The 14,663-nt window shown below is 37.0% G+C and overlaps 1 protein-coding gene across 1 annotated transcript in view; it reads right to left on the reverse strand.

Annotated features, from left to right (window-relative positions):
• Nucleotides 1-538: 538 nt before the first annotated feature.
• The window catches only part of LOC126976680 (neurexin-4), a 53,806-nt gene continuing 39,681 nt past the window's right edge, over nucleotides 539-14,663 (reverse strand). The window contains exons 19-25 of the mRNA XM_050825156.1: nucleotides 12,057-12,197; nucleotides 10,897-11,076; nucleotides 10,040-10,173; nucleotides 8,933-9,140; nucleotides 7,502-7,639; nucleotides 6,294-6,385; nucleotides 539-5,280 (exon numbers count right to left, since the gene is read on the reverse strand). Coding sequence (XP_050681113.1) covers nucleotides 5,182-5,280; nucleotides 6,294-6,385; nucleotides 7,502-7,639; nucleotides 8,933-9,140; nucleotides 10,040-10,173; nucleotides 10,897-11,076; nucleotides 12,057-12,197 — 992 coding nt within the window. The 3' untranslated portion in view covers nucleotides 539-5,181. The remainder of the gene's footprint in view (nucleotides 5,281-6,293; nucleotides 6,386-7,501; nucleotides 7,640-8,932; nucleotides 9,141-10,039; nucleotides 10,174-10,896; nucleotides 11,077-12,056; nucleotides 12,198-14,663) is intronic.

A 14,663-nucleotide genomic window follows, 5' to 3' on the forward strand; every position in this document is an offset into this window, starting at 1 on the left:
GTTAATATAATTTGCCAAGATGCTGCTAGGTCTATTTTGTAAGTTTCAACATTCCTTAGTCGGCTGTATGGGTGTACCTTTGTCATTCCATGAAGGAAAAATGAAACCACTCACCAGTATGCAGGTTTTGCAATGTGAATCGATGAAAGAAAACTTGAAGCTGGCGGATGCATGGAATGTGCGAGCCAAAGTCTCCAAAAAGGAGTGAAATTAAAAAAAAAAGTATCCAGGTATACATTTCCCGCCCATTTAAGCGGCAACTCGAAAACTTGTGGAATTATAGTTTTTATTGATAAATTAAATTTCCAAGTCGTAGAAAAAAATATTGTATGCGACACGTTGTTTAACTTGGTCAAAAAACGCTCATGGCGTCATTCATTCGGCTGACATCGCAACCCGCGCCACTGGCGTTTTTAACCCTCTTTATACAACTGTTGATATAATATTATTATAACTCGTTGGATATCCAACCCGCCCATTGGAAAAAATACACTTAACCTGATATTCATTGTCTGGTAGTGTTAAATGAAACAAGCAATTTATAATCGAAATTTATTCGTGATTCCGTAGTAAAATAATACCTCTACTAAGTCTACGTGCGGGGTAAGGCACTGCTGACACCTCACCACGTGACTGCGCGGACTCCTACCTCTCCTCATACAAACTGATCACTTATTATTTATGTGTGTTATTCTAACTTAATTTGGCTTAAAACTGCATAATTATGAACAGATTAGCAGGGGTTGAAATCGACGAATGCAGCTTAGGATATACGGGCTTCGACACATATCTGAACTAAACATGAGACTTTGTATGAGGATAGTAGGACCGCACAATTTCAAATTATATTTTATACAATGTTTTTTACATATAAGCGGCAAAAACGAATTCGTACTAAATAATAACTCACTCGATTCACAAATAATATAATTCAGTAAAATAATCACATATAAAATACTTTTAAGTAGCTGAGACACGTGGCGTCTGGACGGAAAATAAAAACTCAAAAAATACACATCTAAGTATCTAAGCACTAAACATAAAATACACATACAAACATACAAAAACTATGTTTATAGACTACGAATACAATCATTTAATTATTGCGGAAACTGTAACACAACAGGAACAGGTGGCAATTGGTGTGGTCTATGGCACGGCCGCTTTATTTATTTTTTTATAGAAAAGGTCCCGTCACCTCGTGTTACGTAATCACCGTCGCCCACGTTTTCTTGCAATGCCAGAGTAATCACACGAGCGTTGCCGGCCTTTAAGGCTTATGATTTTAGCGTCGAATTTAGAATATTAATGATCACCAGATGATATTGATCTCCGCTGTAGTGTTCTTTTGCAACACCAGGAGAATCACACGTACGTAACAGTTGCTGAATGGCCAGCCATTGTGGATTTACAGGATCTTATTTTATGGATCAATTTTTTTTTATTAATTCTAGATCAAAGGTCAGTGAATATAGAGTTTCAAATTCCTCTTTGTTTCGCCAATTAGCGCGTGAGGCGTACAGGTTGTTAACACCTTAATAAAAATGAAATCAATAAGTCTCACTAGTTTTCTCATGACGATATATTCAAATCTTGAAGGTTAAGAGAATACTGCCGGTAGATGACTCCACAAAGTGGATATATAGGACAGTAAGGTTCTTAATGTCTATAAAAATAATGAGTTTAACCTGATAGAAATCCACCAGCATATAGACATAAAAAAGTTGATTCAGCATCTTGCTAAATTCAACGTTTTTAACTGTCAGAGTCAATAATATACCCAGTGTATAAGTACAATTCATAGAGTTGTGTGCCACTTTCAGCTAACTGACCATGTTCCATTAATTAAATATTTAAACACTAAAAATGTCATGAAAATTATAAATTGTCACAAATCGATCAGTATTAGACGGAGACTACAAGTTTAGTTTGGTATCCAATGATAGAATTATAGGCGGTTTACGGTAAGGCACACTGACTATCAATCTATCCAAAAAGTAATTCGCGGAAACAGACAATATTAGCCCTGTTTATGCGGAATCATAACATTAAAAGAAAGCGGTGTGCATAAAGTGGCTAGGGAAAATAAAAAACCAACACGAATTAGGGGCCATGTGGACAGATTGATGTACTTGTCAAGTGTCAATGTGGCAACAGCTTCTCGCCGCCTCCGCAGTTCCGCCGCGACCACGATTCATGCAATTAGATCTAAATATCGGCATCAAATTAATTAAATATATATCGTGAGTACCCGTCATAATAATAACAATAGTGAAAATAATAATAATACAAACACTTATATTTTACTAAATGTGATAAGGGACACAAAATTCTTTTGCAATATCGAAAGAAACCCGTTTCAATAACTTGTTGCAAATGGTAAAACAAAACTAACTTTAACTGACCTTGCTACTGCGAGGCTTTTAAATACTTAGCGATAATTTCAACAGCTAAATCTCAGAATATGTTGTAAAGCTCTCAAAAATTTCTTCGACTCGTTGTATGACCATGTGTCAGTTGCCGCTGCCTACGGGGAGACTGACAAACGATTGATAGGTTACTAAAAAAACGCATAACATAGATTATAAAAGTATTTTTTAAAAAAAACACTTCTATCCTATATCTATCGTACCAAACTGAACGTGTAACCTCCGTCTAAGACATACTTAATTCATTAGTAATAATAATATCAAAATACGAACCTAAAACTAAACTAAGTCACAATAATCATCGAAGTAATGTAAAAATCCAATATTTAAATACTGTATATTATAGAAAGTAGCCAGATGGCACTCTTGGGAGAACCTTAAGCAGTCCTTAGAATGCCAGTTCCCAACAATGTAACTCAAATTATTGACAGACATTTTGTCTGCAACCAACTGTTATTCTTTTATACCTTTTCTATAACTACAGTTATCAGCAGAAAGAATAATATTATATATTTCTTTTATACATTTGAAATGCTATTGATATTTCACATAAATATTATTGATAATTTAAAACCCATAACAAATTACTGTCAACTCTTTAGTCTCGAGTATAACTCTTACTTATCCCTACTCTGTGCTTTTACTTAAACTCTTACCGTTTCTCGCACTATGACCTTGTTTACCATTAGTTACCTAGATCAATGAACGGTATTGTTTCTGCTACGACAAATTCTGTGGAGCATGATTTATTCAAAGAGACGTCCAAACACAACAAGAGTAATATAAAAGAAACCATTCCGTTAGATCTACCCTCTGTTGAATTAACTTTTGTACAAATAAAACTATTCCTTATTAAATTTAGCAGTAAAGTCAAGTTAAGATACATTATTGAGAACTGACAAGTTTGTGCAAAACAGCATTACACGTAAGTAATAAAGCAAGCCTTTGTGCTGTGAGATTCATTTGTAGTGGTATATGTTATTGGAAAATGATTCTTACAATAATGTTTAATGAAATCCTTTGATTTTGCAACAATACTTCGAAAAATGTATCCAATATTGGAAAAAAAAAATAATGTCTTTATGTAGAAGGGACAATTTTGGTCTTCCATATAATTAACTGATTAAAATGTGATGATACTAATAATAGATTCAAATGGAATGCTAAATACATGATTTAAAAATGAAAAATTGAGTCACTGGAAATTATACACAGGTACAATAGAATATTCATTGAAATGCAGGACAACCACAAAACAATATTAAAAAAAATTGTGACAAATGGAGTCAATATGTGTTCACGTTTTCAATAACGTGTTCTCTCTTGTTCATAATAATGTTTTAACATAATATATAATTCTTTTATATGGTATTCTTGTAAATATATACATTTGCATCAACATTTTGAAAGTTTTTTATAATGAACAAATTTGAAAGTTACATATTGTTGTGTTTTACAAATTAACGATTTATTGTAGCGATCTTATTATTACCGAAAATTGCCGAAGGGCGCGTTGCGTAAACACATAACGTGCTTTCTTGGATTATATAATATATATAAGAATACATTTATGAGAAGAAACGAAATAAGAAATAAACGTACGTACGTTTTTTATATAAAAAATTCACATCTATGCGATAATATTTGAATGAAAACACATATTTGTTCATGTTTGTAACATATGAGATATATTTTTTATCCCAAACATAATTAGAACAAGAGATACACAGTATGAAACGTTTGATTATAGATGAATGTATACCAGTCGTGATATATGATAATGTATTAACACGTAATAGGATATCTGCCATAATTCAAGGGGATATACTTAACCCGACATTTCGTTGTCATTTCAAACCATAAGCAAGAACTTTATATAATATATAAGGTAATACGAGGAAATGCCGGGGAAGACTTATAATCATATTAATTATTCCGTTTAATACTGTTAATACTATTCGAAAACATAATAGATGAAAAGTTAAGCCTTTCCACATACAAACAACAATGGCGAACTACATTTCTCCCTTCTCTTTCGCTCGCCTCCCCACTCACTATATTTCCCTTTCGTTCGACGGGTTGCTGTCGCCGTCGTTCGTTATATATGGAGCTGGTCTTAAATTATAATGTTGTACTTAGATGATTTATACGTCTAGATAGACAACAAATAAAAACCGGTCAGGTTTATTTGTTTAGTGTGCGTTCATTGCTCAGAATAGAAATAGTAAAAGATATAAAAAAATCTTTACCAGCAATAATTTAACGCCACACACTAATCTGATCTTTAGATTACATCTTACAATACTAAATCACATTAGAGGAGGAGAAAATATATATTTACTTAATTAAAGAGGGATAAAAAATAGCAATATAATATTTAAAATAACAATACTCATATGAAACTGTGCGGCTCGTGATTCATTGCTAAAAGGAGCTGACTCAGTACTTAGTTGTGTTGAGTGCTTGAGACATCAATACACCACTGCTTTTCAGCAGCCCCTCGTGACATTTGGAGTAGACAGTAATTATTGTAGTCTTCCCATTAATTAAATGTTAACTGTCAATCTTTTTCGAAGTTTTCACAGCTGTCACAGTCTATCTAGACGTATATATGATCTAAGATGTAGAAGTAGTAGTCTAATGTGTAGTAGTAATAAGCAGTGGTCAGGCTTAGCTCCTGCATGATGACATAATACGTGCGTGTGCGTGTGTGACTGTGTGTGTGACTGTGTGCGTGCGTGTTCGTGCACGTCTATATGAAGAACTCGCGTCGCTTGGTGACGCGCGGGCCAGTTGCTGCGGCCAGTGCGGCAGAGTCGGGGTCGGCTGCGCCCTCCGCACCACGCTCCTCCTGCGAATAATTCCAGCGTTTAATTTTTTTTAAGGAAGAGAGGACAAACGAGCGTACGGGTCGCCTGATGTTAACACTAGAGGAATCACAAGAGCGTTTCCGGCCTTTAGGGAACGAAGAAGAACGAAGCTCAATCCACGGCTATGTTGTACGTGGAAGAAAGGTCCTTGAAAACCGCACTGTGGATGCATCACACGAGCAGGTGGTGGGGATGACATCCTAATTTGTGGCGTGTTGTCTGTTTTTCTCAAAAGTAAGAAATTGTTAATCGACAGTTTGTTGATTAACAACATGTTGATATCTGACATCCCACAACATGATTCATGTGTTGTTTCTTGTATGCAACACGCATTTTGTGAAATACCGGCTGCAATTCCCGAAACGATCCGACTTAGGGACCACCTTCCAGTTTAGTGCATACTCTTACTTCAAAGGACGGCAATGCATCTCTTGAACTCCAGTATTAAAGATGTTTTTTTATGACAATAAGGGACGAGACGAGTATGACGTTCAGCTAATTGACACACACTGCCCATACTAATGCAATGCCTCTCAGGATTATTGAAATACCCAAAAATTCTGACCGCCACTACAATTGCGCTCGTCACCTTGAGACATAAGATGTTAAGTCTCATTTGCCCGGTAATTTCAGTAGCTACGACGTCCTTCAGACTGAAATACAATAATGCTTACACATTACCGCTTCACGGGAGTGAAGCACTGTGCAAAGGAGCCTCCCACTGGTGATATCTGACATCCCAAAACATGATTCACAGAAAATTGCTTGTATTGAAGAACACCCATTTTGTGAAATATTTTACCGACTACAATTCCCGAAACAATGCGAGTTAGGGACCAGCTTAGTGCATACTCCCACTTCAAAAGACGGCAATGCATCTCTTGACTTTTGATATTGAAGATGTCATCCATCCGGTAAGCCACTTGCCCTTGTGTAATGTAGTAAGTAGTGAAGCAACTGAGATATATTGTGTCCCAATAAACGTGAAACAAACCTGTGTGAGATATTCTCCCTTGTGGCGGGACAGAGAGCGCACCAGCACTACGGCCACTATGATCAGCAGAAGGAATATGAAGGCCAGCACCGCTGCAAACACAATATATTATTAGATACCTTCATTTAACTGCTATCAGGTTTTATGTACCAAGTTTTAGCAAGTAATAATATAAGACGCTCGGGACTTTTCATTTACTCTACCAGGCTCAAGTAATTATCTATAAATTTTTGCATCAAAATTAATGGACGTTGCGGGACACGATTACGTGCCTCTCGTGTTCCGTCCGAACGCTCTTACCAACTGAACCAACCGTCCAAGTGACACATTATTGATGGTAAATCTTGGTATGTCTTGTTCAGCTCTCATGTTGTGGCTCCATCTACAGGATCTTTTTTACAGTCGATAAGCTGCTCAACCCCAATAATTGCATATTTGGAAATTGACTTGAGATATCGCTCTTTCAAATCTATCTATCATAAGAGCGCACGGTCGGTACCCGAAAATTCGCGGATGAGTCTTGCATGGTCCATAAATTTTGGTACAAATTAAATTTGTATATTTAATCCAAGAAGTGAGGGAAATCACATAAAATAGAACAAACTGATTAAATATCTATAATTCCAGCACTCTTAAGTCCGTTATCGAGTATTATCCGTGAAAGAGCTGAGTGTTTTGTCTTTGCTTAGTTATGGTAAAATCAGTGATAAAACACAAGTCATTACGTATTGCACATTAGCACAATAATTTGTTCAAGAATTGCTCCCCGCTTCTTATGTGACCGCACCCGCTTTTTTATTAATATTATCTTAATGGCATACAATCAAAACAGATTAAACCGGAATGGGCGTGACTTATACACGTGGTCAAAACTTTTGCCCAGGTACCAAGTTAAGAAAAAAGCAAGCGCGCAAAACCATCGAAAGAAAATGAAAGCAAGCTTCATATTAACATGTTTTAAATTTGTAAAAATATTGTTTAATTAAATAAAAATATTTTGTGAGCCTACCAAATTTAATTTTAACTTCAAATATTTCATTTTATATGAGTTAATTTGGTGCTATTTTACTGAAATAAAGTGATGTAATTGTGGAGGAACTCGTTAGTCGTGCGGCTGAGTGAGAGCGTTTATAAGATTACTTCTATTGCCAGTCTTCAAAATAAGTGTACTATATCGTGTCGTAATAAAGTTCTGCAGTGATACGCACTGGCCAGGATAGCCTCGTCGGTCCGGTGGTAGTCCAACTCAGCGTCGAGGTCTGTGCGAGGCGGGGGACGAGTCTCCACGGGCTCGGGCGGGTGCGTCACTGGCTCCACGCCGCAGAAGTCTTCCTGTAGGATGCCACCTGCAACCACACAGTACCACGGTTGGCTATTTGCTTGGAAATAAACGACATTACACATACGTGGTTTTGCACATGGGTATAATCACGCATACAAACAAACAAAAAGCGTGCGAGAGAGATGAACGTCCCTAACGGTGATCTTCTTCTTGGTCGCGTTCTACGTTTCTGAAGGTCGTGTCCGTAATTCAAGGTTTTCGAAGCCTTCCACTCCATTCGGTCCTCAGCATTCCTTATTGGGGTCGTAAATGGTAGGCCACTGAGTGTCCGCATCGCCTTTGCCCTCCACCTTGCCTATGACTATCAATTTGTCTAAATTACTGAGAGGCGTCGGGCAATGTGGCTAAGATCTTTAGATTAGCAAATTGTGGACAATATGCGAAGATCTCCAGGATAGACTTTTTCTAACTTATTGTTGTTCAACAAGAAGCAAGAAAAAAGTTGTTTTTGCAAAAAAAAAAGGAAACGTCAAAAGCTAATCCATTGTTACTGTAACTGATTTTGATTGACAAGTCCGAAACAGTCAGCAACGCTTAGCATAATCTCTTTAGTATTTTGAATACCACTAGCTAACACACACATTGACAAATGTCTATAATACGCTAGTATATACTTACGGCCGTTTTCAATAACGTATACTCTAGTTACGGATACATTGTAAAGTAAAGTATTCATTTATTCATGACAACACAAAACATTATATACATCGTAAAATTAAAAAATACGACGTCTTGAAAAGGACACCCACTCAGTATTTTTGGAATTGAAATAAGGATCACCCCAATTCCAACACTGATTTTCAGTAGGTACCTTACCAAGTCGACCTGTTGACAGCAGCCGTAGACAACACAGTACCTTATATTTATAGGTCTTAAAAGTGACCGTCTGCAAATGTTACAAAAAGAGAAGAAACTAAATAGATTGAATTCTAATGGGAGTTTAAAGTGTTTTTTTATTATAATTAATGCGATATATTTTGTTATTTTTTTTAATATTTAAGCTGTTTATTTTCTGATTATTATGATTTTTATGCCTCTGAACATTTTTGTTTCTCTAATAGAAAAGATTTCAGTCTGTTTTTAAAAAAGAACAAACTTGCTTGCATTGCTGTCAGCGTTTAATGACAATATATTATCTATCCATAGTTATGTCAAATAAAGTTATAGTCCAATGCTTTATGTTGATAGGTTATTGAAATGTAAGTAAGCGTAAAAGGATAGATTTGTCTACCTCTAGTAAGTTAAACTAAGGATAGATAGGTTATTGAAAACGGCCGTTAGTGTTTGTATGACTGACCGATGGTGCGCACGTTGGGTGGTGGCTGCTGCTGGAACAGCAACTTGAGCGGGTAGATGTCGTCGAACTCCACGCGACTGACGCAGCCCGCGAAGCCCTCGTGCATACTCTCGTTGCGCCCGATGTACATGTACTGGATGTTGTTGAACTGCGCGTCGGCGCTCTCGCGGATGTTGAAGTTGTACTCCTGCGTCTCGTAGTTGTCCACCTGTACGACACGTCCAAAAGTTATCAATTTTCATCAGCTGGGATGTTTACCAAAACGACAGATCGAACTGTATGTATGCCAACATTTAGCACACCTATTGACCACCAACCGTTTTATTTATTTAGTTAGTGATTAGTTCCTTATCAGTCCTAGTAAAACCGCACCGCACTGCACGCAAAATGGACCCAACTGAGTGATTAATTGCGGAAACAGGAGATCGTTTACCAATAAGTAACACCGTGTTCAGAATTGAACTATTATAACCACTCATACTTATTGCTCGTCGCCAAGCGCTGCCATTTACTAACCGCAGCTTAGAACCGACCGTTCATACAACTTATAAAGATTTCTTAAAGCGGTTTTCAATACTAAACCGAACCGAGAGAAAATTTTAAAGTTTTTGTGTCTATTGTTGTTTGTGTTATCTCTCCCCATATGATCGGCAGTACGTTAGCCGAGCAATTCGGCGTGGTGGGCGTAGACGTCACCAAGAATAACGATCTCTGCATTCAGGATCTGTTGCAACACAGAATGTATAGTGGTTCGTATGTGCTCAAGGGACCACAACCCACACCAGCCGGTGAATTAAAGGAGTGCTCCAGTGTATACATCCTGTAGGAGGGGTAGGAACAATCAAAAATCCACGGCGAGCTTTGAGGGATAGGTAATGCCTCGTGCTCCATTAGACAGCGCAGTTTTGCCCCCTCGAGAATCCGATTTAACACAGATCGAACGGAACACAGCAGTTTCAAATCGGTTTTAATCGGGAAATACCACAATTCCCTGGCAGTTAAAGGTAACACGTAAACTTTCAACCCTTTTTTATGTTCCTGTAACAAATGTACGTAATATTACCTATCTATAACATGAAAAGAGTCAAGGCAAATGTAAATTAATACCTGCAAAACCATGGTCGCGCCACCATTCTTCCGAGAAAGCCTTACGTCGTGGTACTGGCCCAGCCCAAAGTGTTTCCCCTGGAATATTATCTCCTGCCGCTCGAACCCGAAGTCGAATACTACACGTAAGTGACCTGACAAAAATATGATGCCAATAAAATATCAGGATTACATTATACAGGATACAACACTACCCGACACTACACAACACCCGACAGAAGCTTTGTTATTTATAATAATAAAAAATCTATTATTTTTCTTGAAAGTGCATAACAATAATGGTAGCGTTATAATTTGGGATCCAACACCTGGCTTCTTTAATCTTCCTTTGCCAAACGATACTAGATCCAACCCTAAAAAGTTAATGTACAGCGAGGACATGTTTACGAAATTGTTATATATGTATATCTATACTAATATTATAAAAAGTAAAGATTTGATTGTTGGTTTGCATTGAATAGGCTGCGAAACTACTGAACCGATTTGAAAAATTATTTCACTGTTGGGAAGCTATACTATCCACGGGTGACATAGGCTATATTACATTTCCAAAAAAATAGGGGTCCTTACTAAAAGTTCTATAATGTAACCCAAGGTTTAAAAAATGTACGCGGGTGATCTCTGCTAGGATATAGTATAGGATTGTATTCTAAAATCTATATATTTGTGTCAATTTGCGCGCGGCGGAACCAATTGATTCAGCTGTATATGTTCCAACCGAGGAGCAACTCTTTAATTTTTAATATTTTTCCTGGCAGGTAATCTATTTTTAAAAGAGTAAACGATTTTATTTACGCGAAAGTTGAATCCATTATTTCTGATTAAAAATAAATAAGCTGCGCTTTAACAGCGCTCACCTGAATTGGACAGCATCAGCGTCAGGTATTCCCCGGAAATGTCAGAGGTGAAACCGAGCAGGAACCCTTTGGGGTTGGTTGTAGTGAACCCGACACGGATGTGCTCGCTGATGGTGGACCGCCACGACCCCAGGAAGTCGTACTTCACCATCGAGTTCGGACGTAGGTTCACGCCAATCTCTGTACAAACATATTATCATCATTGAAAAAGTCAAAAGAATATGTTTCATAGGACAGTAAATAGCTGATATGTACTACTTACTGTCCTTTTAAACATGTTCAATGGATAGTAATTATTATGAAAGGTACTCACAATATATACTTTGTTAATTTGAATAATAATAATAAAATTTATTTTTTACTTTTATTAATTTTTAATAATAAAAATAAATAGTAATTAGTAACTTTAAGTTTGCGATGATAAAAGGATGTTCACTAGATGATTCCAGTAAGGAATGTTAAGTAGAGACTAGAGAAGATACATAAAAAATATTTGAATGGTATACATCTTGTCCCAAAGTGATACCTTTACCCCTAGGGGTTCATAGGAGATATTGACGTTCTTCCACACACGCCAAAATGGTGATAATTTGTTATGTCTTCAAAGTGATTACCCTCACATCTGGGATTTATTGGGGGTTTGATTCCTGCATCGTTGATAAAATTTTGTTTTCAAATTAATCCCAGAAGTGAGGGTTATCACTTTAAAAACATAAAAAAAAAAGCTTTGGATTAGCAAGAGCGACATCTCAAGTCTATTTCCTAATATGCAAATATTGGGGTTGAGCAGGTTGTCAACTGTAAAGTAGATCCTGTAGATGAAGCCACAACCTGAGAGTTGAACAAAGCATATAAGATTTTATGACGATACGGTTAGCTCAGTTGGGAGAGCACTCGCACGGAGCGCTTCTCCGTAGGTTCGGGTCCCGCGTCGTTCATAAAGTTTTGTTTTTAAATTTTATTTATGATGATAATAGTTAAGTTTGTTGACTCTGGTTTAGTTTTAGTTTAGCTTGGTGTTAAATTTTGCTAAGGTAATCCTAAAACGATTTACGGTTACGAGATATCTGGTAACCGTAAATCGTTTGAGGATTAACTTCAACTCGAAACACTTGACAATATAGATATTGCAGCGAGGTATATATAGCAAGCGGAGGTACCGTCAGCACAGATGGGGCCCTTGAAGGCGGTCCAGCGACAGTCGCAGGCGTACGAGTCGTAGCCCTCCAGGCACGTGCCGTTGTTGAGACACGGCGACGACGAGCAGCGACCCACGCAGCCCTCCGACACGCCGTACAGCCCTGCCACACGGACAACGGGACGATAATATAAGGCGCCCGGCATGAGAAAAAAATATGGAGAGTAAAACCTACTCATCAAATGGCATAGTAACGTTTTTATAATTAATTATTTATTAATCATAAACGGGCGAACTCTTAACAAAATTAAAACTATGAAAGTTATACAATATTTACTTAACTCAGACCTGATTTCAAGGATGCCGAGTACTTTTGTAGTGATTACAACGTTTATAGGCGTGATAGACCAGGTGCGGGGTGCGCGGGGGGTGCCTCCCGCGGTGGCGGAGTTCTGACAGCTGTGAGGTCGGGGCCGCGATGATTGAAGCTCGTCTCCTCACGCTGAGGAGCTGTGGCTTACTGTGGAGCTTGACCGAGCATCTCTCTCACATACACGAGTTACCTCTCTTCACATAGCTTCTACGTATTTCCCGCATGGAGCTAATCACTCTAATGTTTTACATCAGTGTCGGATCGTGTGCAAAATTATTCTAATGACACTTTCTTAATATTAGGCGATTTCAACATATCTCATGCATTATGGATAAAAAACTCAAAGTTGTACTTATCATTAAATACAAATAATGCAAATGCTGCTTATTTATTAGATTTCTTGAGCTTATCAAACATGAAACAATATAATGGATGTTTTAACACAAATGGCCGAATACTCGATCTAACCTTGAGTAACAATGAGTGTGAAATATCATGCTGTACGTCTCCCCTTACTCCGGAAGATCCACACCACAAGGCAATCGAAATAATATTCCCTCTTCGTCGCACAATATATTTAAAGGCAAATATTCAATCTAAGTTCATTTTTCATGCAGCGAATTTCGACACCATAAGTAAAGAATTAAGGGAGGTAGACTGGAATATAATGCACGGAATGAATACGGATGAAGCAGTTAGTTATTTTTATAATATCTTGCAACGTCTAGTTAAAGACTACGTACCTCAAAACAAGGTTTATAAAGACAATAAGTTTCCACCCTGGTACTCTCGAATTTTAATGAAAGTCATTAGAGAAAAATTAAGGGCTCATTCAAGATGGAAAAAATAGAACAACCCCCGCGATTTCCAGGAGTTTAAACTATTGCGTAAGCGCGTCAATAGATTACAAACTGAATGTTACAATAAATATATAAAATATTCTGAAGATAATATAAAAGTAGCCCCAAAATACTTTTGGAGCTTCATAAAATCAAAAATTTCTTCGAATGACGTGCCGAACTACATGTTATACGATGGTAATGTATCCAATGACGGTGAAACCATTTGCAATTATTTTAATGAATATTTTCACTCCGTTTTCGTACCAGTGAATAACTCCTTTAGTGCAACTATCCCATCCAATGTTGGTTATCACGTAGACTCTCCCGTAAATGTGTCTGATATCTATATTACCTTAGAATCCATTCAAAAACACCTAAAACATGTTGATGTAACAAAAAGCGCGGTGCTGACGGAATACATCCTCTCTTTATATCTAAACTTTCGAAAGAATTATCTACACCTATATTTATAATTTTTAAATAATCATTATCAGAAGGACATTTTCCTTCAATTTGGAAAAAGGCTCTTATTACTCCCATCAATAAAGGAGGTGATAAGCACGATATACGTCAGTATAGGCCAATCTCCAAATTATGTATATTAGGTAAAATATTGGAAAAAATTGTAACGAACGAGTTGTCGGCGTTGATCTCCCCACAAATATCACAAGAGCAACATGGCTTTTACCGGGGAAGAAGTGTTGATACCAATCTTGTATTATATACAGATTATATCCTTAATGCTATGGATTCAGGATATCAAGTTGATGCGGTGTATACGGATTTTTCCAAAGCTTTCGATAAATTAAACCATACCACGCTACTTAATAAATTGTCGAAATTCGGTATACACGGTGACTTACTTCATTGGTAGATTTCTTATATTTCCTATCGTAGCCAAGCTGTTGCACTAAAGGGTTATACATCTAGGTACTTTGAAATCTCTTCGGGTATACCACAGGGCTCACATTTAGGGCCATTTATATTTATACTGTACGTTAATGATATAGAGCAGTGTTTTAGAAACTCTCATTATTTGCTCTATGCAGATGATACAAAGATATATAAAATAATCAAATCTCGAGAAGATTGCGTTCAGTTACAATCAGACTTACAAAGATTTGAATTATTTTGTGAAAATGACCAACTGTTTATAAATCCTGATAAATGTTATTCAATAACATTTGCCCGGAAACATAATTTAATTGTTTTTGATAACTTTCTTTCTAGTAAGAAACTACAACGAGTCAACAGTATTAAGGACCTAGGTGTAACCCTTGATTCTCAATTAAACTTTAATCTTCATATCGACAACATTTCCTCAAAGGCTTATAAGCAATTAAGAATGGTATTACGTCTGTCAAAACCATTTAGGCAACCAAATACACTCAAAATTCTTTACTACGCTTTCATC

The sequence above is a fragment of the Leptidea sinapis genome, chromosome 42 (genome assembly GCF_905404315.1).
Source record: "Leptidea sinapis chromosome 42, ilLepSina1.1, whole genome shotgun sequence".
In the NCBI taxonomy this organism is placed as follows: domain Eukaryota; kingdom Metazoa; phylum Arthropoda; class Insecta; order Lepidoptera; family Pieridae; genus Leptidea; species Leptidea sinapis.